This window comes from Bombus vosnesenskii, unplaced genomic scaffold (assembly GCF_011952255.1).
Source record: "Bombus vosnesenskii isolate JDL3184/JDL3185 unplaced genomic scaffold, Bvos_JDL3184-5_v1.1 scf7180000013352, whole genome shotgun sequence".
NCBI lineage: Eukaryota > Metazoa > Arthropoda > Insecta > Hymenoptera > Apidae > Bombus > Bombus vosnesenskii.
This window is the reverse complement of record NW_022882988.1, coordinates 3,257,879-3,280,330: the sequence shown is the minus strand read 5'-3', so window position 1 is coordinate 3,280,330 and position 22,452 is coordinate 3,257,879. Positions and strand designations below refer to the sequence as shown.

The 22,452-nt window shown below is 40.1% G+C and overlaps 1 protein-coding gene and 1 long non-coding RNA gene across 2 annotated transcripts in view; one reads left to right on the top strand and one right to left on the bottom strand.

The window, feature by feature from the left end:
* Window positions 1-638: 638 nt before the first annotated feature.
* The window catches only part of LOC117236913, a 38,869-nt gene continuing 17,055 nt past the window's right edge, over window positions 639-22,452 (bottom strand). The window contains exon 4 of the long non-coding RNA XR_004493918.1: window positions 639-831. This is a non-coding gene — a long non-coding RNA (uncharacterized LOC117236913). The remainder of the gene's footprint in view (window positions 832-22,452) is intronic.
* LOC117236905 (zinc finger protein 423) lies at window positions 5,989-14,976 on the top strand. The gene is made up of 3 exons (XM_033500309.1): window positions 5,989-6,714; window positions 6,867-7,050; window positions 11,164-14,976. The coding sequence occupies exon 3, from the start codon at window positions 11,219-11,221 to the stop codon at window positions 14,603-14,605; it is 3,387 nt and encodes a 1,128-aa protein (XP_033356200.1). The 5' UTR covers window positions 5,989-6,714; window positions 6,867-7,050; window positions 11,164-11,218; the 3' UTR covers window positions 14,606-14,976.

Below are 22,452 nucleotides of genomic sequence, written 5' to 3'. Positions count from 1 at the left end.
TACGCGTATTAGAAGATGTAATATACGTGTAATATTTCAAACTATGTTTATGTATTGCAAAACATTTTCTAATACATTTTTTGTACTTATTAATATTCTAAAATATAAAACCAATTCTCCAAGAAGAATTCAATTGTGAATGTTCGTTATCAGAGTTTGAAATATGGTTTTTACTAATATATCATGTTGTACTTTATAAAGATTCGACAACGCTTGTAATAAGTTAAGCTTTCTTATCGAAACATATTTGAAGTGATTAGAGTGTATTTTTAAACATGCACAGAAATGTGTTTGTTCAGACCCATTCAAGGAAATAGTAAACTTGTTTTTTTATTCAAGTATATAAAAATATAATAATTTCGTGATAGATTGTTTTCTAATAACAATTAAATGATTCGTATAATTTGCTATATACTGATATAAAACATTAATTACTTAATAGTATATCCGATTATTAACAATAATCTATATACCCGAAACATTTTTAAAATATGATTTCTTTAACCTCATTTTCTTTCATCTTAATATTTTCAACAAGTTATGCTACTATTTATAAAATAATGTCATTATAAACCAATCGTAAATTGTAGAGCAATTATGTGAACAAATACTGATTATTGAACCATAAAAAAAAAAAAAAATAATCGTGTACATACATCTGCTTTGTCATATCTCAATCATTACCAAATCTGCATGAGAAATCAACGACCCGATTTATTAATAAACATATATGGCGTCCATTTCGTATCTCTTCGAATTATCGATTATTAATCGTCTGTGGCGTCTACGACGTGAACCCCTATTCTTTCAATCACGTGACCAGCCAATAATCTGTACAAAAGAAAACTAACAATATCAAATAAGTTCATGACAAAAGCAATGATATTATAATAATAAAACAAATTATAATGCAATAAAGCAAAAATAGAATCCAAATTTTGCCTCAAAGGCCGGTAATATGAGCTATCGATGATAAAACCAGTCAAATATTCGGTCAACGATGACAGTTACAAAGAAAATTTCGAAAAACTACTCAATTTTATTAAAATGACAATCCATAAGCAATTAAATAAAAACGTACTGTTTAAATGAAGCAGATAGAAGTGTAGAAATGTTGATAAAGTTGAAATGAAAGTACTAATAATGACAAGGCAGCGCGACGAAATTTCCCTCCGTAACTTTCAACAGTAGAGTATCACCCCACGTCACGTTTCACCGCCAAACTACAACTGTACAATTCTTCGCACCAATAAGGACGCACGCTTTGTTTCGACGATATATTGCACCAATAGGAACGCTCAATTTCATTTGACAATATTCTGCACCAATAGGAACGCCCGATTTGACTTCGCATCACACTGCGCCAATAGGAGCGTCCGATTTTCCTAAAGCGCGCAAATTTAGTGTATTCAAATAGTCAAACTGATGAAATTGAAGAATACAAGGTATGTTTAAGACAATGTTCATAGAGAATAAAATTATGTTGTCATAATGAAAAGCTTTTATATTACACAAGTGTAGCTGATATTATTAACTAAAGTAAGGTATTAGTAAAAATATGATTATAGTGTATTAATTAATTATTCATTTCTTTATTAATAAATATATTAAAATAATATGCTATTTTACGGATATCTCTATCAAAAACAAATGTCATTTTTAGAAATTATTAATATTAACAATTTGGAATAGTCTTTGAAAATTGGTAGCAGAACTATTATGCAAAGAGAGATTTTTTTAATTGCAAATAATTTACTACCACTTTTTTACTTTGCCATTAATTAATGTATAAATTCTACAATTTCCATTACTTTAACATAATCTTATATCAGGAAGTAAAACGAATTGTTGAACAATTATATGTGCTTAGAATAAGTTAAAAAAGTTGGTAAATTCTTATAAAATATCATGCTCGATCATCAAAATTGTTCTTAATTTTTAACAATTATACTGTTAATTTAAAGCAGTTGTACCATTAATTCGTAATAATTAAATTAATGGTTTATTTCACTTCATCTAATGCTAACTGAATGTTCGAAGTATTTCAAATGGTATTTCCACTTCTATGGATCACGAAAATCACAATTTCATAATGACAGTGTATAAATATCGTAGAAATATAAAATTCTATATCCCGTTTACGCTTGTAAGATATCTTATACCATACTTAAATACGTAATTTCATATTAAAATTTCATTTCAATATATTTTAATGACTATAAATGTCGTAACCTCATTCTGTGCTGAATCGGTAACGTTGGGAACGATAATAAAATGATAAGGTGGCTGTAAAACCTCCGAGATATATGATACAAAAATGCATTAGATATTTCTCATTAAATATACATAATTTCTAGTTATACTATCAAGTAGAGAAAAGTAGATGTAGGATGCAAAAACCAAAACCCCTAAAGCTCCGAAAGGACAAATGAGATTGCAATACATATATAATTTCTATAATCGCTGCTCTAAAGCACTAAAGACAATTTTTACAATTTTTTATAATTTTTGGAACGATCGGTATTTCAGTACATGTTGATTTCAGTACAGAATTGGGATTTCAGACACGAAATCTCATATCACGCCAGTACCAAGTGATGATGCTATGTCTATTTCACAAATATGTACTTCGTCTATTTTATAGGTAGTAATTATTGAAATTAAAAGTGAATATGACTATAAACTTACAAGTTGATATTGTAGACAGAAGAAATGAAATTTTATATTTCATATATGTATCATGTTCACTTTCTACTATTTCTATAATATTTGTAAATATTAACAATTTTTCCAATAATAAAATGAATTTTAATGGTTCATTTTTATATTATAATTTCTAATACACACTGATTATCGATGTAACAATTAAATTATTACTCTATACATTTTTCAAATGGAATTTTGCCTCTGTTCAACTTTCAAATCGATTCAAATGTTTGCAAATTTAAGAGTAGAAGTTGGTCAGTATAGTTTCATCAATTTCTAAAAAATGCACATTTATTACACGTTGAAAAAAGCATTATTTAAAGAGTTTTACAGTTCTTTGTTACTAAATTTAAGGTAAACTATAAAAAATTCTTATACCAATTTAATTTCTATTTAACTTCTCTCAACAAATAATAGGATAATAAAAAGTTAGCACGCTGAAAATTTCAAGTGAATTTCTGTTTTAATAAAATGGTAGTTGCAAGAAAAAGAATGCAATAAAAAAGTATTTTGCACCTGAAGGAATATTGTTTTCGTTGCAGTAGATATTCCTTCAATTATCTGATATCAATTGCTATATATATCCGTACAGTATATACGTATACATACAAGATACATATCGAGTACACAAAATTGGCTGCATAACGTATCTTCGCTGTCCAGGGATAGAAAACAAAAAAATCGAGTACGGGACTACTATTGTCCAGCTGTCCAGTAATGGACGACCCTCTTTTGGCTCGAGCTAATAATGCCGGATTGATCCAGGACGCTTTTCAGTGATTATATTTCACGATGCCGAACGTTTGCCTTTTATTAGAACCTTACCAAGAAAAGCAAATTTTTTATTACAGTTTTTCTCTGTCCGGCTGTTTACGGCTTTGCGCTTTTCAGGCATCTGCGTTTCAAATCGTACCGATGTACAGAAAATGAAGAAAAACTTAAAACAGGGTATGACTATATGACGATACTATTAAAAAAAAAATAAATTATTTAACGCGAAACCTACGCACTCGTATCAGCTACAATAAATATTTATCTGCCGATCATCGAGCAAATCGCATTATCTCTTTCGATATTCCATAACATGCGTCGTTTGCATTATATTGAGGTAATTATGAATGTAGTGAAACGCGAGATTTAAGTCACAAACAAACACAATTGATATACGAAATATGAAACAATTAATAGCAACCTGATATTATCGTTTATTATAGACAATACGTGTGTTACTAACAAGTATAGAAACACACGGCGAACTGAATTTTTACATATATACATTCTTTTTTTTTTTACTATCGCCCTGTGCAGTAAGCTATATCCACACGATACTCTTAAGAAAAAAAAGCGACCATTATTGAATCATCGAATCTGCGGCCATCCATGTGGCGCGTGTCCTGTGTCACGACTACTCGTTTCTTTTTTTGCCGGTTCTTTTTTCCACCGATGATTCGATTATTCAAGAGGGAGGAACGAGAAAAAGGACGTGAAAGAGAATCAGACCAAAAAGTATGTAGAATCGCACGCATGCTCGAGAAACATATCCGCCGGCTAATTTTCACCGTACTAATTTGCACCGGAATCTCCTTCGCTATCGAGCGCTTCGAACAAAGAGCAATTCGTTGTCGAATCTAGATGCATCGATAAGTGGCACTTTACTATCCAATGCACGGGAATTTTACAAAGGGACCATCTTTTTTCCTCCCTTTTCCATGGTTGTGCAAAAGCGACTATACGATTACCGGTCTATAGTTCGCTGTAACAACTATGAATAACAGAAGTAGATCGCAGGATGGGAAAGCGAGCACCGGCAGAAACAGGCGCGGACTGCCAATTGAAATGCATCATGCGATTCGAAATTATTGGTCTACGTCTCGCAAAGTTCCTCGAGTAATATCATTAATTTCGAGCAGCGAATACGAACGGACGCAACTTCATTATCATTATCAATACCGCACCGAAATCGCGTGACAAGTATGCAACCGCAAAAGCGGAACACCCTAGCGTACGCTTGGATGTTATTGGCCAGCCGCTCTAATTTATCCTTTAAATTATTCACGATCTCGACTATCCTGTCGATTTTTGATCGGTAAAGAAAGAAAGCATCCAGCGAGACAGGTGCGCCGCAATTAGACACGTGCCGTGAACGCGATGGGGCACGATTAAATTGTGAGGAAAACGGCACCCGGTCATACTGGAAGGTAAATCGTGTGTCCGACAGAGTAGTTTCACTCAGGAAGAGGAAAGGATGCGCGTGGTCAAACGCGATGCGCGCATGAATGTTTATAACCCACGATAAGTGCAACTTGTTTCAATAAATTATTCGCATCTAGCCCAACTGCGTGTGATGGATTATCATACAAGTGTTACACTTGTTGAGCTCTATTTTTGATCGTCTTTTCAAAACGAACGTAACGTTTTATGTAACATTAACGTAGAACAGAAGAAATAGAAATCGCGTAATGATTTTACTCATTGGAGATACATATCGGGTTGGCAACTAAGTGATTGCGGATTTTGACATTAGATGGTATTGACAAAATCCGCAATCACTTAGTTGCCAGGCCAATATTTAGCAATAAAGCTAATGAATATTGTCCTTTTCTTTAAGAACTTTCCTTTTGATCGCTCTTTAAAACTAACGTAACGTTTTGTGTAGCTTCAACGTAAGATAGAACGAATAAAAATCGCATAAATATTTGATTAGTTAGAAATATGTATTTACAAATAGAACTAATGGCTATTGTTCGTTTTCTTTCAGAGCGTAATTCTCGTTTTTGAAATCCAGCAATAAAATATCGAGACAGCAGTGCGGGAAGAATGGAGAAAAAACATCAGCTCGTCATCGAACGAGCTCCCTTGAGTACTTTTCGAAAAAATATCTCTCGTGTAGGTGCGAGTGTCTCTCACGAGATTCTGCGCGTCATTTCCCGTGGAATGGAAGGAAACTCCTAAGAGGAGGCTCGTACCCAGCCGGACTTGTCCGTGAGGCTAAACTAATTTGCTGCGTGAGGGTAGTCGCTGGGTTGGAGCTTGAAGTGGGGTGACACAGGGTCGAGGCAGATGGAAAGTTCAGAGGGGTTGAAGGGAGAGTCATCTGATTCCGCGTAGTGGGAGAACCGAATTCCGAGTGACCAGTAAAAATGCCACCCCACGCGGCCTTCCCTTTCCCCTCGCCCTTCGCCGCTTTCCTTCACTTTCTCTTTCCGCTTCGCTTTCTTCCCTTTTCTTCCCTTTCGTCTCCCTTCTCTTTCGGACCCTTTACCCTCACCAAGCCCACCTTCGGGGTGCAGGAAGGACTGTGAACTGGGGTAAAAGACTGCTCGTGCTGAGTCGCGAGGAGGACGGTGATAGCTTAGAGACGCGCGGATATGTTCGCGTCTGTGGGTGAGCGCGATCATGTGGGTAGGCACCTTTTTTAACGCACGTGTGTGCAGGTGCGCGAGTCTGAGAGAGGAGGAAGTGCCTTAACGAAGAAAAGTTCTCAGTGACGGATACCTTCCTCCAAATACCCTCCGTTTTCTTACGTATTCGTGAAATTTATCTTTTCATCTTCCACGATGGAGAATGACAATGAAATTTCTGAATAACGTGAACGTTATATCGCACAAAGATGCGTGCAATGTGGATCGTTGATCTAATCTTAACGTTAATTTCGCATCAAGCTGCCGATAAAACAGAAACGTTCGTCATAGAAAAATTCTATGAAAGAACATTGATCTTACAAGCGAAAGCTTAAATCTTGTAGCAAGAAGAAATAAGATGAAGAAGGCGTAAGGAGCCAACAAGAGCTTAAGAAGACGTCGTCCCTGACTTTGAAAGAGGGTAGCAGGGAGTAAGGGGTGAGTTCACTGGGGGGACTAGAAGCTAGGGTATGGAGGCGGTAGCGGGGATGGGGGTTGAATCAGCGCGGGGGTGTATGGGGGAATTAGTAGATGGCCGTGGACAATGTGGGGGATACTTTCTCATATCAAGTATGGCCGCCATCGTGGCACGATGGCCAAAACAATAGTAAGTAGAGAGACCAGCAGGCAATCGTCGTCTCTCGTAATTCCTCGCTAACGTCGTTTTTTTCACCCCATCTATTTTGAAAATTCTTAATCTCGGATTACGCCTTTGAGACAACACTTTAAACGTTCCCTATTGTTTTTCTCGTGTTTCAGTGCGCAGTGAATAAAGTGATGTTATCGTCGTTATCGTCGCCGTTATCAGTCGCAAGCTCGTGCCTCGTTTATTAAAAAGGATTCATCGTCGTATCACTATAATTAAGAAATGGATAATGGCAAGAAACCAATCAATCGTGAACATTTTGAATTCTTTTACGTGGGCAAATTGCTTCTGATTACGGTAAGTACTTAACGAAGTGGTTCTAAATTTCCTTGAAATCGTGTATCTTTAATAAATCGAATGGCTACTGTAATGGATTATCATGCGATTTTTCCGACTATCGTCACCGATACGAGTATTGCTTATCTTTTACGAAAGAATCAAAGATGAAAAATTCTTCCCATTCCATCTGCTATTCCACGGAAAAATAAACTTCGCGTGTGCAACAGTGTGCGCAACTCATCGTGTACATTCTTACGTTCGACCTTCGCGATTTTTACAGCGATTTGTCATCCATGAAACAGCTTAAGGATCGTAGAAACCCGTGCGATTACTTCACTAAGATTATCAATGTCTAAATAAAAAGAACAAAATAGTAACTTCGAACGTGGAATTTCTAAAAACGACGCTACACCGTTGCCCATTCGACGAAGACTAAGAGGCCGTCCGATATCCGCCGACGTCTTTTGCATGCGAATACTCCACGTGGTTCATCTGACGACACGCATTGCGCAGATCCAACTTTCCGCGATCCCCACCTTTATGTGAAACGCACCTTTTACATACTTATTTCAGATACGAATATAACATGTCACTCAGTTAATGTAGCTCGAACACGTGAACGCGTTTAACCCTTTTTTAACAATACTTCTATCTTCTAACTTGCAATGAGAAAAAGAGAAAAGAGAAAGAGAAAAAGAGAGTTTAAGAGAAAATGTCCTACTCAACCGCGTCCATATATTTTTAAATTTCGTTTACGTATTTTCAATTTAGAACACGCCAACAACTCTTTTTTTTTTTATTTTTGGAGGCGAATCCTTGAGAAGAGAAGAAAAAGCAAATTTTTTACGAAATACATTGCAAAAGTTTAAATAAGTGCAATTGAAGTAATTCATTGAACAGTATAATGAAACTACGTGTCTCTTTACAAATTCATTTCCTTATTGAAAGTTTAGAAGCAAAATGCAACTAGTTCGGATGAATGTCAGTGAATCGCAATTACAGAGACGTCAATCACGTAAGAAGGTCGAAGTGGAGAGACGAAGCGTGCTAGATGTTTAAAGAAAAGAGGAGTGGGTGGGTGGATAGATTTTCAGTACTGGCGCGATGATATTTGTCTTGTTTACGGACAGACTTATGCGCGTGTGCGGACCAGTGAAGTTCGCTGCTCGATCAATAGGCCTCTACTGAAATCACATATAAACGCACTCACGCGCACACACGCAGGTTACCGTTCGAACGGGCACACGTACGCGACGACCAAGGCAAAAACTTCGCGAGCTTTTCTTTTTCCACTAGGAGAATCGAGATGGTCGAGCGATCCAACGCGATACTTCCATAATTTACCCTCCTCGTCATCTTATCGATTCTAGAAATTCCAGTTTCTATTGACGTTCATGTTCGGTTTGTCTTTAAAAGTTCAATGATCACCGCGAGAATAATCTTATCTCGCGTATCTCCATATATACTTACATCGCTCATTTTTTCTTTTTCCTCTATACTCGTATATTTCCAATAAACGAATTACGACGAAAACAGATTAAACAGATATAATAAAATACGAAGGGACGTATCGAGCATCCTAACCGAACAATCTCGTATAGGCTGCTTCGTCGAATCATATCGATTCATCGCATTCAATATTAATTACCGTGCAAACCCTCACCGAAAACGCATAATTTATCGTACCATCGTTTCACGAGTCGGTAAAGAGTCAGCTGCGACTACCACGCATCCGCGTACGCTACACGCGGCATATGTTGTCGCAGCATCGTTATTCTGTCAAGTTAAAACGTTGTTTACCGCGTGTAACACGCCCACGCAACAACGCTATGAAACGATTTCAGCGAATCGCAACAGAAGAAAGGCATATGCAGAATACGTGCATCCACGATAATACCTCTTTCACTAGCTGCCCCTTCGTATCAAAAACGCGTGATTGTTATTTCCTTCTCTCCCCTTTTTGTGCTTTCCACTCTTTAACAACATGTTTTTCTCAACACCCTTTCGAGAACTATGAAATTCCCCTCGTTCCCCTAACCTTCCCGTTCGTTCGATGTCATTCATCCAATTTTGGCTAGAAACGGTGCAAAGGCTTTTCCACGATATAGTGGGGCACCGACGTACCATACGGGCGTATTTACGCGTATTTTTCGAAAATCCGTCAAATGTTACGCAGAAATGCGGGTTCTGCTTCGCAACCCTCCGCTTCTCTATCTCAGCTTGTTTTTCAAGCCCCGCGTAATCCAATTTCTGTAGGCTGACAGGCGGCCGCCCAAATTTCGAACAACGATCCTACGTCGTAGTCGATTCGAAGGTTCGATATATGTATCTGAACTTTTACCATCAACCCTAGAGACGACGATCGCAAATAATATTTATTATTCCCGAATTACTGTAATTGTATTACCGTAATAGATATAAAATAAAATTTTGAAGGCCACAAATTAAAAGATAAGAATCACATCCTATTATACGTAAACGTAACTCAAAGATTAAAGCGAAATCTTCAGGATAATGACATAAGCGTAAAGCACCTTTTTATTGAATCGTCGAATTCTTCGATGGAACGTGATTGGCCTTTGATCCGCGAATCGGAGCGGAATCGATCGAAACAGTTCGAAAATCATCTGTTTGGGGAATGTAGCAAACGATGCTTCGTTAGAATGGTGGGGGATATTTGTGTGACAGTTCTCTGAAGGTGGTAGGGACGAGAACGATGTGACATCCCCTTCATAGGGCACCGTGTCTGCACCTAACAGTAATCTGAGAGAGTTCACAGAGGCGTAAGCGTGGCGAACACCATAGATTAACACCTCTTCGAGATCTTTAAAGATCTTCCTATCGAGAGCATACGTAGTAGCATGGGCAGCTGTTCCTTTTGCCTCTTTTCATGAATTCACCATGTTTCCCTCGTTTACTCGTCTCTTAACTTCAGTCCAATTTGATCCCTCCAAACAGTTTCAGCACGATCGAACGAATATCCTTGAGTAAAAATACCCTCCTCCTAACCCCTCGTTTGGTCGAGACGTTCCGTAGAAATCGTAAAATTTATATCGAGTGGCTCGTTCTTTCGAGGGCTCGTTTGACCAACACCATCCTGAGGTAACCCCACGGTTTACCTACCCTCCTTGATGCCACGTGCCAATAACGTCTTTCCAGTATTCTTGACGTCTTTAAAAGAGAGACAGCGAAAACGATTGTTCGTCGCGCGAACGTGTGACTATGTGTAGTTTCAACAAGAAAGTGCCGTTTACGTGCGATTTCTCCGATAAAAATGCGCGATAAAGTTCCACGTGATACTCAATGGAATTGTATTGTTTCGGTGCCGTTTTATTTACATTCAGCGATGTTTATTGGATGGTTTCTAGAGAAAGATGTTTCTCGGACGATTTCAATCGGTGGCGTTTAATCTTTTACGAAGAATCCATTTTTATATTGGTAAGAAAATTTTAATACTAATTTTGACATATTTTTTTCTTCTTTTCTAATTTTTTCTCCTTTTTTTCCTCTTACTATAACTTTCGTACTATGATCGTTTAATTCTCTTTATTTTCGTCTAATCTCGTTTCGATGTTGTCCCTCGTCGCGAGCATTACCACTAGCCAGAAACTGGCACAGTTCAATGACCTGACCATTATTTCGTGACAGGAGGCATGGGTCTGTCAACTTCAATTAGTAATTACGGAGCTTCTGAAATGCATATTCGTACTATCCTCTGAATTCAGCCCTAAAGTATGGGCGCACATATGAGTCATATAGTAGGTTCCCCAAACGTCTCCCTTTTCTAGCTGTGTCCATTCGCGTATAGGGTGTCTCATCGAGGTAAAGGCCTATAACTCGTGTGTACTTCTTTCTCTGCCACTCGTTAGACGATTCTATTTTCATCCATATATATCATCCAACTGCAATCACGATAGTACATATAGAAACGAACCCACGGAATAAAACCAGAAATATGGATGAATTCATCGATATCACCGTATATATTTTTTTAATTATTTTTTAATTATTCGTGTTACCAATTCAACGATAGAAAAATACGACGACGTTTGAACAATATTGCCAAGACTGCGTGAATGCAAATAACAATAACAACGAGAGGGGGGGGGCGGTTTGATTTTTGTTTAACAGGGCGACGAGTAATCGATAAGCTGGTACGAGATTGGGCCTGTCACGACCAAGCAAAATGTCCTCGACGATGGCGCATGAGACGACGACGATATCGGAATTGACGGAATTGGACAGCGACGGATCGAGTTGCGGAGAACGCGACGCGAGGAAACGTCTTCGTTTCGACGCGGATTCAACAGGGCCGAAGAAGAGACGAAAACAAACGACGCCCGTAAGATTCTCCTCGACGTTAATGCCCGGTGTGCACGAAGAATCGAACGAGGACGAGGAAGAGGACGAGGACAGCGAAGGTAAGCTGTCGTCGCAATCACCCATACCGAGTCAATCATCGATAAGAGACGAGAACCTGAATAACGAATTCCGTTGCAAATATTGTAGTCAGTTTTTCGATAGCAAGGAAACGTTGAACGTTCACCTCGACAATGAGCACGGTTCCGCGAATCAGATTTCGGAACAGAGTCAAAGTAGATCTCCGAATTCCGTGATCAAACAAGAACCGTCTCAGCAACAGGACCAATCCGAGAATCCCGTTAATTTGCTTAGCGTAAAAAACTTCGCGATAAACTGGCTAGCCACCGGGCAACACGTGCAATCGCAAGCACAAATGCAGACGCAGAACGAAGAATCCTGGCCCGGGCCAGCGAGTCAAATTCCACCGTTACCTAACCACTTGCAAATCCTTTCTGGTTTTCCTGGCGCCTTGGCGCAGTATTTACCTATGCCCGCGTTCCCATTGACGGACTCCGGTTCTATCGCCAGGCCCTCGTTGGGACCAACACCGGTCAGGATCTTTAATCCGGACGCGTACTGTGATCTGTGCAATAAAGAGTTCTGCAACAAGTATTTCCTCAAGACACACAAAGCGAACAAGCACGGTATCTACGTCGATTCACCGGGACCCAGCACCGTCGACAATAGCATTCCAGGACCATTGTTCCCTACCAACTATCCTAGTAACATGGTTAAGCTAGAACTGCCCGCGACACCACCTACACCGACCGTCGCGTGTGATCTCTGTCAGAAACGTTTCAAAAACGAGGAATCGATGCGTAAACACAAGCAAAAGATGCACGTTGAATTATTGGATCAGTCGCAAGAGTCTCAGATCAATTTGTCGCAACACGAAGAGGACAGGGATACGTCGAGGGATAGTCTCGGCGGTATGGAAACGTTGTTTAAGCAAGAATACGGGATAGAACAAGAGGATGCAACGTTCGTACCAGCACCCAGACATCTATCGCCTCAATCGATTCAACAGGCACGAGAGTCTGGTTTCAGCGCTGATCGACTTCGTCGTTTAGGGGTTATAAATCCAGAAGCGTTTTGCGAGATATGTTGTAAAGAGTACTGTAATAAGTACTTCCTACGGACTCATAAAATGAAGAGGCACGGTATCATCGTTCAGGACAACGAAAGATCGCCTAGCAATCCAGGGACAGCGGCCAGTTGGCATCAAGTGCAGACCAGTCCGTTAAATCTGATCGTGACGGAGAATCCTGGTAGCACGGAATCGAACGATCGAGTCGTCGACGATTACGAGTGCAAGTTATGTGGTATACGTTTCCAGACGATTGACCTGTATCAAGCTCACTGTCGGAAGATGCACGAGAGCGAGGAACAACAATCGCCTAGGCAAGAGTGCGAGCTAGATATATCCGATCAACGGAACGATTCGATCTCCGAGGATCTTCAAAAATTGCAGACGATGCTGTTGCAATTGAACGGACTCAAGCCTACCAAGGGATTATCGTGCAACGTGTGCGGAAAAGAATGCGAGACCAGAGCAACGTTGCATATTCATATGATAACGGAACACGGCGCCATCCAAGAAGATTCAACATCCTCGCCGCAAGAAAAGTCACCCTTAACTACAACCTCAGCGTTCTGCGCCCTATGTGGAAAAGATTACGCGAGTCAGGACGCTCTCAGGAAACATATCGCCGACGAACATCAACCAGCGGTTTCGAATACCATTCCTCAAACTCCTACAACCACAGCGACAACGATCAATTCGAATTCGACCAGCCAAACTTCAACCGAAAGAAAGGTAACATCGATGACGCCAACGTCGAGCTATTGCGAGATATGCAACAAGGAATTATGCAATAAGTACTTCATGAAGACGCATATGCAAAGAATGCACGGTATTGAGATTGAAAATGGAGCCCAGATCGGTGGCGTGATATGCAACATTTGTAACAAAGAGTTGTGCAGCAAATACTTTTTACGCGTTCACAAGCACAACACTCATGGCATAGTCGACGAAAATACTCCCAGTTCGGTAAAGCAAGAGACCCACGAGGCATCAAACGCGGACGATGCTGCTTTGAAGCCGGAGCAACTCGGTGATCTGAGTCACAGATATTTCACCCACTTTACAGAGGTTTGTCCAATCTGTAGCAGAAGGTTCCGTAGTATAAAGTGGTTAAAGGCTCATCTGATGAGTGATCATGGGAAAACAGGCATCGATAAATGGCGCGAGATGGAGCAACAATACCAAACAACGCCGAAATCGGGCAATAGAACAGCGAATGTAATATCGAAGAACCCTCAACAGAGCTCGAATTTGAAGATACCGAATGGATTTGAAATCTCACAGCAAATCAAGTCTGCCGACTACACTGGTTTGGGTAATCAAGTTCTGTCAAATTTACTGGGGTCATCCTCCGAAGATCAACAGTTGAAAAGCTATCGCTGTTCCTATTGCAATTTCACGACCACCGTGTTACCGTTTCTCTTCCTTCACGAGAGGTCTCACGTGAATTCCCGTGACAACGAAGGAGAGAAATCGCTTCAATGTCCGATTTGCTCCCAAGGTTTCCATCAGCCGGAAATGTTGCATCAGCATCTCCTCACGTCGCACCAATTTCCCACGTTGCTGCCTCATTTTCAACCCCCTGTGCTTAATAATTTAGGTCTAGACGCGGAGAAATTGAACGAGACCAAAGAGAAACTCGATCTGGAAGCGAAGGAGGAGCATACGAGGAACAGTCCACAAGTTAGCACCAATCAAAATATTCCCGAACCGATGAGAAACAAACAACAGGACGAAACAGCGGTCCAAGTTACTCCTCATGGTGTATATAAGTGCGCACAGTGCGGTTACGCGACGACCAATTTAAACAGAATTAAGAAGCACGTGAGAAAAGATCACAAAACGATCAGCGATCCTACCGATAGCGTGCTCGCCGAGCTTAGCAGAACTTTGAAAGACGTTGCCAACAAACATAAGGTACCAGCTTGCTACGCAACGCCACAGGATATGAATTCCAATCCTGACAAAACGATCATGCAACCATTTTTAATCGAGGAACAGGACACGATGCAAGCTGGAGAGGAATCCAGCTCGGAGAAACGGTTCGCGCCGGCTTTGGTCTATCTGCCGGTTAAATCGCGAATCAACAACGCGCTCACTGCATCCTTCACCCTCAGTCCTGCTTGAAACTCTTCCTTCTTCGCATCTACTCCTATGGATTTTACAACTTGTTTCTACGTCTGCGATTTGAGCACGTGTTATCAGTTCCTACGTAAAGTGTAAGAAAATAGTTAGCGAAAGTTTATATATTTTTCATATACGTGGCTCGTCGAGGGTTCAACTCATTCATCGTTTAGCGTACGCGTACTATCTTGGTGAAAACGATTCACTACATATATTTCCTGGGTATTTGCCGACGAATTTTCATCCTACGCTTTTCTCGTGCAGTGAACGAGGATCTAAAAAATGCGTCCGCGTATTGGCCTATTTTTTTCGCTTGTTCGATGACTCTTGTCACGACGTATATCGCACACATATGTACAGAGTATTTATCAAAATTCCCGGATTCTGTTTCTTTCAAAGAACAGAATGAGAAAAGGGAACCCGCGTTTGAAAGCCACGTTGTTATACTGTTCCAATTCGGGAACGTTTTATTGTACATAATATAATTGTATAACTGACACGAACGTGTGATCGAAAAAAGTTCCTATTTTAAATGTGACCGACCTCCGAAGAGAGTATACTAGATCGTGTCTAATCTTTCGAACGACAGCCTCCTTTGTTCGTTTTAATTATTCTCGTAATGCCGCAATTTTGCTTTTTGCTCAAGTCCAGCAATTACGAGCGATACAAGATAGAGAAGGAAACGAAAGAATTACACGACGCCATCTCGATGTTCGGGCGTCGTTAATACATAACTGTATCGATATACCGGTGGTTTTTCATTTTTCGCGATCGTGCTAGTCAATATTTTATATATAAATATATATATATATATACATATATGTATAAGCAAAGTTGAAAGGTAGGGAAGAAGATTTATAGAAGTATTTATATGTAGACGCGTTAAAATATGATGAATAACGTGAGGAAAAAGAGGTAAGGACAAAAAAGGAGGACGAAAGAAGCGTAATTACGGTAACTGTGAGGCAAGCATGATTAAATCTACGGTTACGATATTTAAGTATCAACGAGCAGTGAAAGCCAATCAACTCAGGGTCGACACAGTATAACCCGCAACAAAAAGTACAATCGTATACACAGCCAACGCATTACATAGAATTAAAATAAATATATCGATATAACGTTTCGCAAACCGCGGATATCAAATATACGCCAATCGATCTCTTCCCGTTTTCGGAAGGGACAAAACGACCACTCGAGAGATATTCGACTGTACGATACCCGTTTCTTTAAATTTTAAACGATTAAAACTGTATGCGCCTCTCTGATTATCTATCTAAACTATTTAAACAGTAAGATCTTACATAGTCTAGTCGTTTACAAGAAATAGCAAACGTTGCCCCAACGATGTCGGAAACGTAAAGTTCCTTTCCGAAATGATGTTTCAACCTCGTGCCTTGCAGCTGAAGAAACTGAGAATCAAAATTTCGTTATCGCCATATATAAGAGTCGAATAGAAGTTGGACACGATTCGAGTGTCCACGATGTGATGTCGTTTATTTCTGTCGTCCGTATATACAGAGAACAATTCGTACCACGATAATCCTCTCGATCTCGTAATGGCAGTTTCCTCTTTCTCTTTACCGTGCGTGTAATCGTACCACTCTTATCCGCGACGACTTACCTCACCGGTTATAGCGCTCTTCGATATGGTCGCGTGTTATTTAAATTTCAATATAGAAAGATATATACAAAATTTAAAAATATCTAAAATTTTTAAAAAGTACATAGCATAAAAAAGTAAAAAAAAAAAGACGCACAGATGCAAGAAGATTACATGATTGATCGGACAGTATTTTTAACCGTGTTTCCAATTCTTTCACGGTTAACGGTCAGCAAACGTTCGATCGAAACGTTGTAAAAGACAGCTGGTTTTACAGTGTGACCAGTGGATAGCCAGGCGTGCAGCCGTTCCGAACTCACCTCACCTCCCAAAATGCATTCTTTCTACCGGTGGGGTCCCTTCGATCAACAAACAGGCGCGTTACGTTTCCGCCTCCGACGCACGCCTACGCATTGTTAACCCTGGATTATGGAATAATAACGCGGCTCGTTTCGGCGACTTCCTTATATCCATTGAACGACATACGCACGTTAATTCGGAGGGAAATTTCAAACAGCGCCCGATAGTTTAATCCGACTTACATTATTTCATTTTGGTTTCATCGGCGAACGAAAACCAGGATGAAAGCAGCGTTCGTTCGCCGTGTTCCTTTAAAGCGAAACAGTGTAAATCCGACTGTATCGACCGCGAGACGAACCGGACAGCCATTGAATATACGTATATCGACACGAACAAAAGACGGTATCCAGTGGCGATTCGATAAACGCGAACGGTCATCAGGCCAGAACGCGTTCCGCGCGATCTAGATTTATGGCACATCGGAAGCAAAAACGGTAGTCTCGACCGACCATTGTCTCAGCACCCATAAAAATTTCCCTGGGACAGCTGAAATTCGAGAACCGCGTCATTTAATAGGACACGTCTGGGTTTTCCGGCGAAAATACGCCTGAATTAGTATGCGCGCACGCGTGCATTAACATATTTTAGGGGAAACCAGAGGAGGAATCGGCCATTACGAATCTATTGAGAGAAGAAGAGAGAAAGAACGAACGAAATGTATAGATGAGGGGTACGGAAATTAGAAGAGCCGGCGATCAGAGAAAAAGAGGAAAAAAGACGGAGAGAATTTTTAGTGGCATTGTCGAGATGGCGAGTTGGGTCCGGGCAAACGGTCTCACATCTGGTCCCCTTGTGTGAAGGTCATGTAGGAGAAAGGTCGTGACCTTGGCCGGGATTTTTCCGAAAAAGTCCGACGGAAACGAGCCAAACGAAGGGGGAGGAGGGTGGATAGCACGTATCCTGTCCTTCCTCTCTCCCTTTCACCATTTTTCTCACCCCACGGACGAACGGTGACATGCAAAACGCGCGCGTCCATGTAAATCGGTACCCTCTTAATTGCATCCCATGGAACTATGCGTATTGTGCACTTAATGGCCCGTGCGCGGCAACGAGGGTCGTAGATTTTAATTATTGTAACGACTCGCAGTCGATAATAAATCGAGAGCAACGCCGGGGGCGTCATGGTTTTTCACGTGCTGCGTGCAATTTATATCGCCACGTACGAATGATTACGCGATAAAATATCACGGTTCATTGTGTAGAACAGCTTTCCTCTTTCGTTCAATTTTTAATAGAAATTCACGGAATTTCATGGAAACTCACGGACCCTTGTCAACGTGTACGGAAAGAAAATCATGACGATCCTAGCCATCGGGATCATGAAATTTCACTGCAAGCGGCGTGTCCTGAAACGAGTATTGCCTTGACTAACATAATTGAGCGCAAAATCAAATTTTACCCGTTTAAATCAAAATGATAGAAACACGAAATATATTTAATATATATGTATATATAATATATAATATATATATTGATTATATATACTGAAAAATTAAGTAAGTACGTCATAGGCTAAGCGCGTTTCGTACTTAAACGAAAAAGATGATATAAATATATATATATATATATACATAAATATATAAATGAATATATATATATATATTTATATATATATATATGTATGATCTGTATTATACTATTATATGATCATACGTGTTTAATAAGCGTATCGTTTCATATAAAGTGTTCTGCGCGTCTAGAGAAATTATTTTTAGCCCGTCTAGTCATTTTCGACAGAATTTACAATTCCAGAAACTGTTCTAGTCACACGACACAGTCAAAGAATCATATACATATAAATATATAATATGAATACACACGATATAACTAACCTTGAATGGTTTATTGATATACAAGATCGATCGTATATTTTTATATAAGGTTGCGAAATAAGGAAGTTCTTCCTTTGTTGTTTCTCATTTTGTATTATTTTATATATTTATTTCAATTTATTTATCATAATTTATACACGTACGATCGTAACGGTGTGCATAAATAAAGTATTTTTCATTTCTTTAAGTTCTGTTTTATATGATTTTCGTTTCCTTTCGTTTCTTATTTATATAGTTACTCGAAACCAACCGCTTTTACGTTCCCATTAAAGTTTTACCGTTTTGCCGTTGCACGACATCAACTTGTATAATTCAATTTACTCAAACGTCAATGCACGTCAGATCGATCAATTTCGCTGCCCCGCGTTTTAAAAGGTGCCACTCCTACGAGTTTTTCAACGCGATGCGAAAGGGTGCCCTGACAAATTAAATGTGACAAATTGCTCGCGTGTCCCGCACTTTTGTCGTTTTATCGAACAAAAAGTGTAAGTCAAACATGACCGTATCCGGTTTCCTTTCCAGTACAATTTTTTTTTTTTTCATCACACTCGCAACAACGTAGAATTGGGGAGAAAAATTGGAAAGAAAAAGAGGGGTGGAAACGCGAAGAGAGTCGGAGGGAAAGAGAAGAAAGAAAGAGTTTCCCTTTCTCGATGATTCTTCGTGAGCGTAGCGAGGGATAATATTTTATGGGCAAACGAAAGGAAAAGCGGGTTGGTCAATTTTCAGCGAGAGGGAGAGCACGATCCAAAGACGTGAAACGCTTGCGCTATATCGGACTTTTCTTTTTGGTTGATGGCCGGAGTCAACGGTTTGAAAAGGGAAGGCGGAAGGCAACAGTTTCTATCTCTCTCGAACCAACGACCACCAATGAGTAAATGACACACAGCTAGCCCCTACTCTCGTACGTAAACACACAAACGTACGTACACACCGAAAATTGGACGTCTACCCACCCACACCCACCGGGGATATGTATAAAAATCAATAACATCTTGCGGTTTCCAAGAGCTCCGAAAACGGGGAAATATATATGGAGGGGAATTACATTCCCTCCTATAGACAAAAGAACTGCCAATTTTTCATTATCGTTCGCCTTGGGGTATTAATTATCGATAACAACCTTAACCAGCCTCGATGATGAGAAACCATGCGAGGAAATTGGTTTTTTTAAAATAAAGACGAATGAAAGTCAAAAAATAAATCAAGTAGAGAAGAAAATAACAAAACTGTAAAAAGATGAAATAAATCTCTCTTTATTTCGTTCTCTAAGAATCCAACGACAATAAATCTTTTCAAGATAGAACGTACCTATATATATATGTGTGTGTGTGTATGTATATTTCTTTTTTTAACACATCGATACCTTGTATTTTTCAAGCATTGCCAAGGGCAAACGTGAAACGACGTTTTTTATTTTCTCAAGAGTTGCCATATTTTCCATTTACATATTCACCTTGCAAAATTGTGCGCGAGGTAACAGTACAAGCGATGCAACAGCATGCCACAGTGTGTTAAGAGAATAATACTGACATTTCAATTCAAGAAGGCGAAGTGCATCGATATAGTAAACCTTCGAATGCGGCCGATGTTTCGTTTATCGACTTGCTTTCTTTCACCCTACATAGGATAAAATAATCGGGATCTTTGCTTCTGTTTCCCCGTCAATTATTTACGAAGACAGTAGCGATGGTGGTGATAGTAGCGGTGGTCGCGTCTCAAAGTTCGTGGTAAATTTAAGAAAGGTATCGAACCGTACATATCCCTCCCTCTTTCCTGGTCCACCCCGTTTCTCCTGCTCATCAACTACCACAACCGCAACGCTGCTTATACCCTGACAAGGAAGTGAATTGCAATTATCAAAGCCTCTCCCTTCTCGAACCCACTCCCCTCCTCTCGATACACTCGCCCCTTTCGTCTCTTCTTCCTTGGCTCCGCCGTTCACTTTCTTTCCCCTATCGTCCAACAACTTGGAAATTTCATCCCCCCGTAATAATTTCGCCACCACGGACACTACCACACACAGTCGTGACCGCCGTCTTCGACGATCAAAAGAATCCACGTGGCGAGATGAGGGTCGACGAAATATTTCGCTACGTAGCGAATTTCGTGAAACCCTATTGTTCGATCTTACGAATGAGAGTGTCACCGCCGAAGAGAAGGACGCTCACCGTAGACAAATTTCGACACAAATCAGAGTACGGTAGAATCTCAACGACGTTCATTGTCATTTAGCCTTTTCTTCTTCGAAGAATGTCCTAGGATATGTGTAACTTTTTTATCGGAAGGATTAAAAACAGAGCCAAGTCGTTCGTCTATTGACACGATTTTCATCGAAATCGCGAGTACGCGTTCGAACGTATACACGTGACATCGCATCGGACGAATATATAAAATATAGCCAAAGCAGTACGATAAACGAATCTCGTATCAAGGTAGCTTCCCTTGAAAACCGTGCTACGGAGAAATGAAATATCGGTGTCAGTTGCCTTACAATACCGTCGCTAGAATCGCGTAACATTGAACAAAAAATTCGAGTGCGCGTAAAATAAAAAGGCTGAAATTCATGGAATCCTTTCACCGAACTCACCCTCGTTTTTCTCCGCGCGACAAATACACGATCGCTTTTCCTTTCTCTCTTTTTTTCCTTTTTTCTACGAATCATATATGTACACACACATACACGTATATACCCTTTTTTCCGGTTCAACGATTTCGGTGGGGAATATCCAGAAAAATCCGCGATTCGAGAAAAACTTGGCCGAACGGGGTGAAAATATCGGCATTGTTCGACGGTCGGTTTTCGGAGTTTTAAAAAGGGGCCGCGGAAAAGGCGCACAACCCTTTATTTGTTTAGTAGCGTTGTGGCGCGTGAAGCGTGCCGGCTGCGCGCCATGGCATACGCTTACCGTTTCGACGAATTTCACCCCAAATTTTCAGCTGGCACGCACCCCAGCCGATTTACACAATATTTTGGAAATCTTTTATAAGATTTCGTCCCTCCGCCGCTCTCATGGCTTAACACGAGCCCGTTTCCGAACTCCATTGTAACCGACCCGCCACTCCCCTGTTTTCTTTCCGACGACCTGTCGACGAACGACCACGACGACAGATGGGAACGTGCCACTGTTCCGAGGAATACCGCGCGCACGACCAAGGGTTCGAGCGACAAGAATGATGGGAAAAAAAAGAAAAGTTTGTAGAACGCATCGAAATCGTGAAATTAGGGTCGATGTCGGAAAAAACGCGAGGAATTAACATAGTCATTGTGAATAGGCTCCACCGAGCGGAAGGGTGAACCGACTCACGTGCACCCCTTTTAAGCGACACGTGCCTTTCACTTTTCCGCACCTCTTTTTTTTCTATGCTTTAATGAAATCCGGCGTAAACGAGAAACACAAAGGTGCGAGCGAAGTCGTAAATTAAATTTTGGTTCAAGAAACGCGAAAGGGTACAAAATACAAGTCCGAAAGACGCGTGGTGGTAAAATATAACGTGCGAGCTCGTACTTGATATTTTTGTTTGAAAGTTTGTTACGCGGAGTGGCACCTGGCTGAAACCGATAGGTGGTTAATTCTAACACTAGAACTATCGTAGTAGTGAAAACGACCAATCAGAATTTTTCATAAAAAATTTTATACACTTACAACGGTACATTATTCGGAATTTAAGGAATACGAACGAAAGCTTACTTGTTCGTTTTTTATTTTGATTTTCTTGGTACAAGGTTTATAATTTAGTCACCGATATTTCTAGCGTTGATCGTGAAACGCATTAAGTTTACACAATTACTCCTCACCATCTCATTCCAGCCAAAACAACTTCGAAACGACTGTATTTTATATATTATGTACATACATATACGAGGATCTAGTAAACTTAAGTTTCCTCTTATGTAAACTTGGAAAAATACCTGACAATAATACTTCTTCGGTTGAAAATATTACGCAAGCGCTACAAAAATTTCCGAACGCACAGAAATATGTGCATGACACAACATATTCTACTACTACTCTTAACTCACGTAACAACTAATTATTCGTGTTTTTTGACTG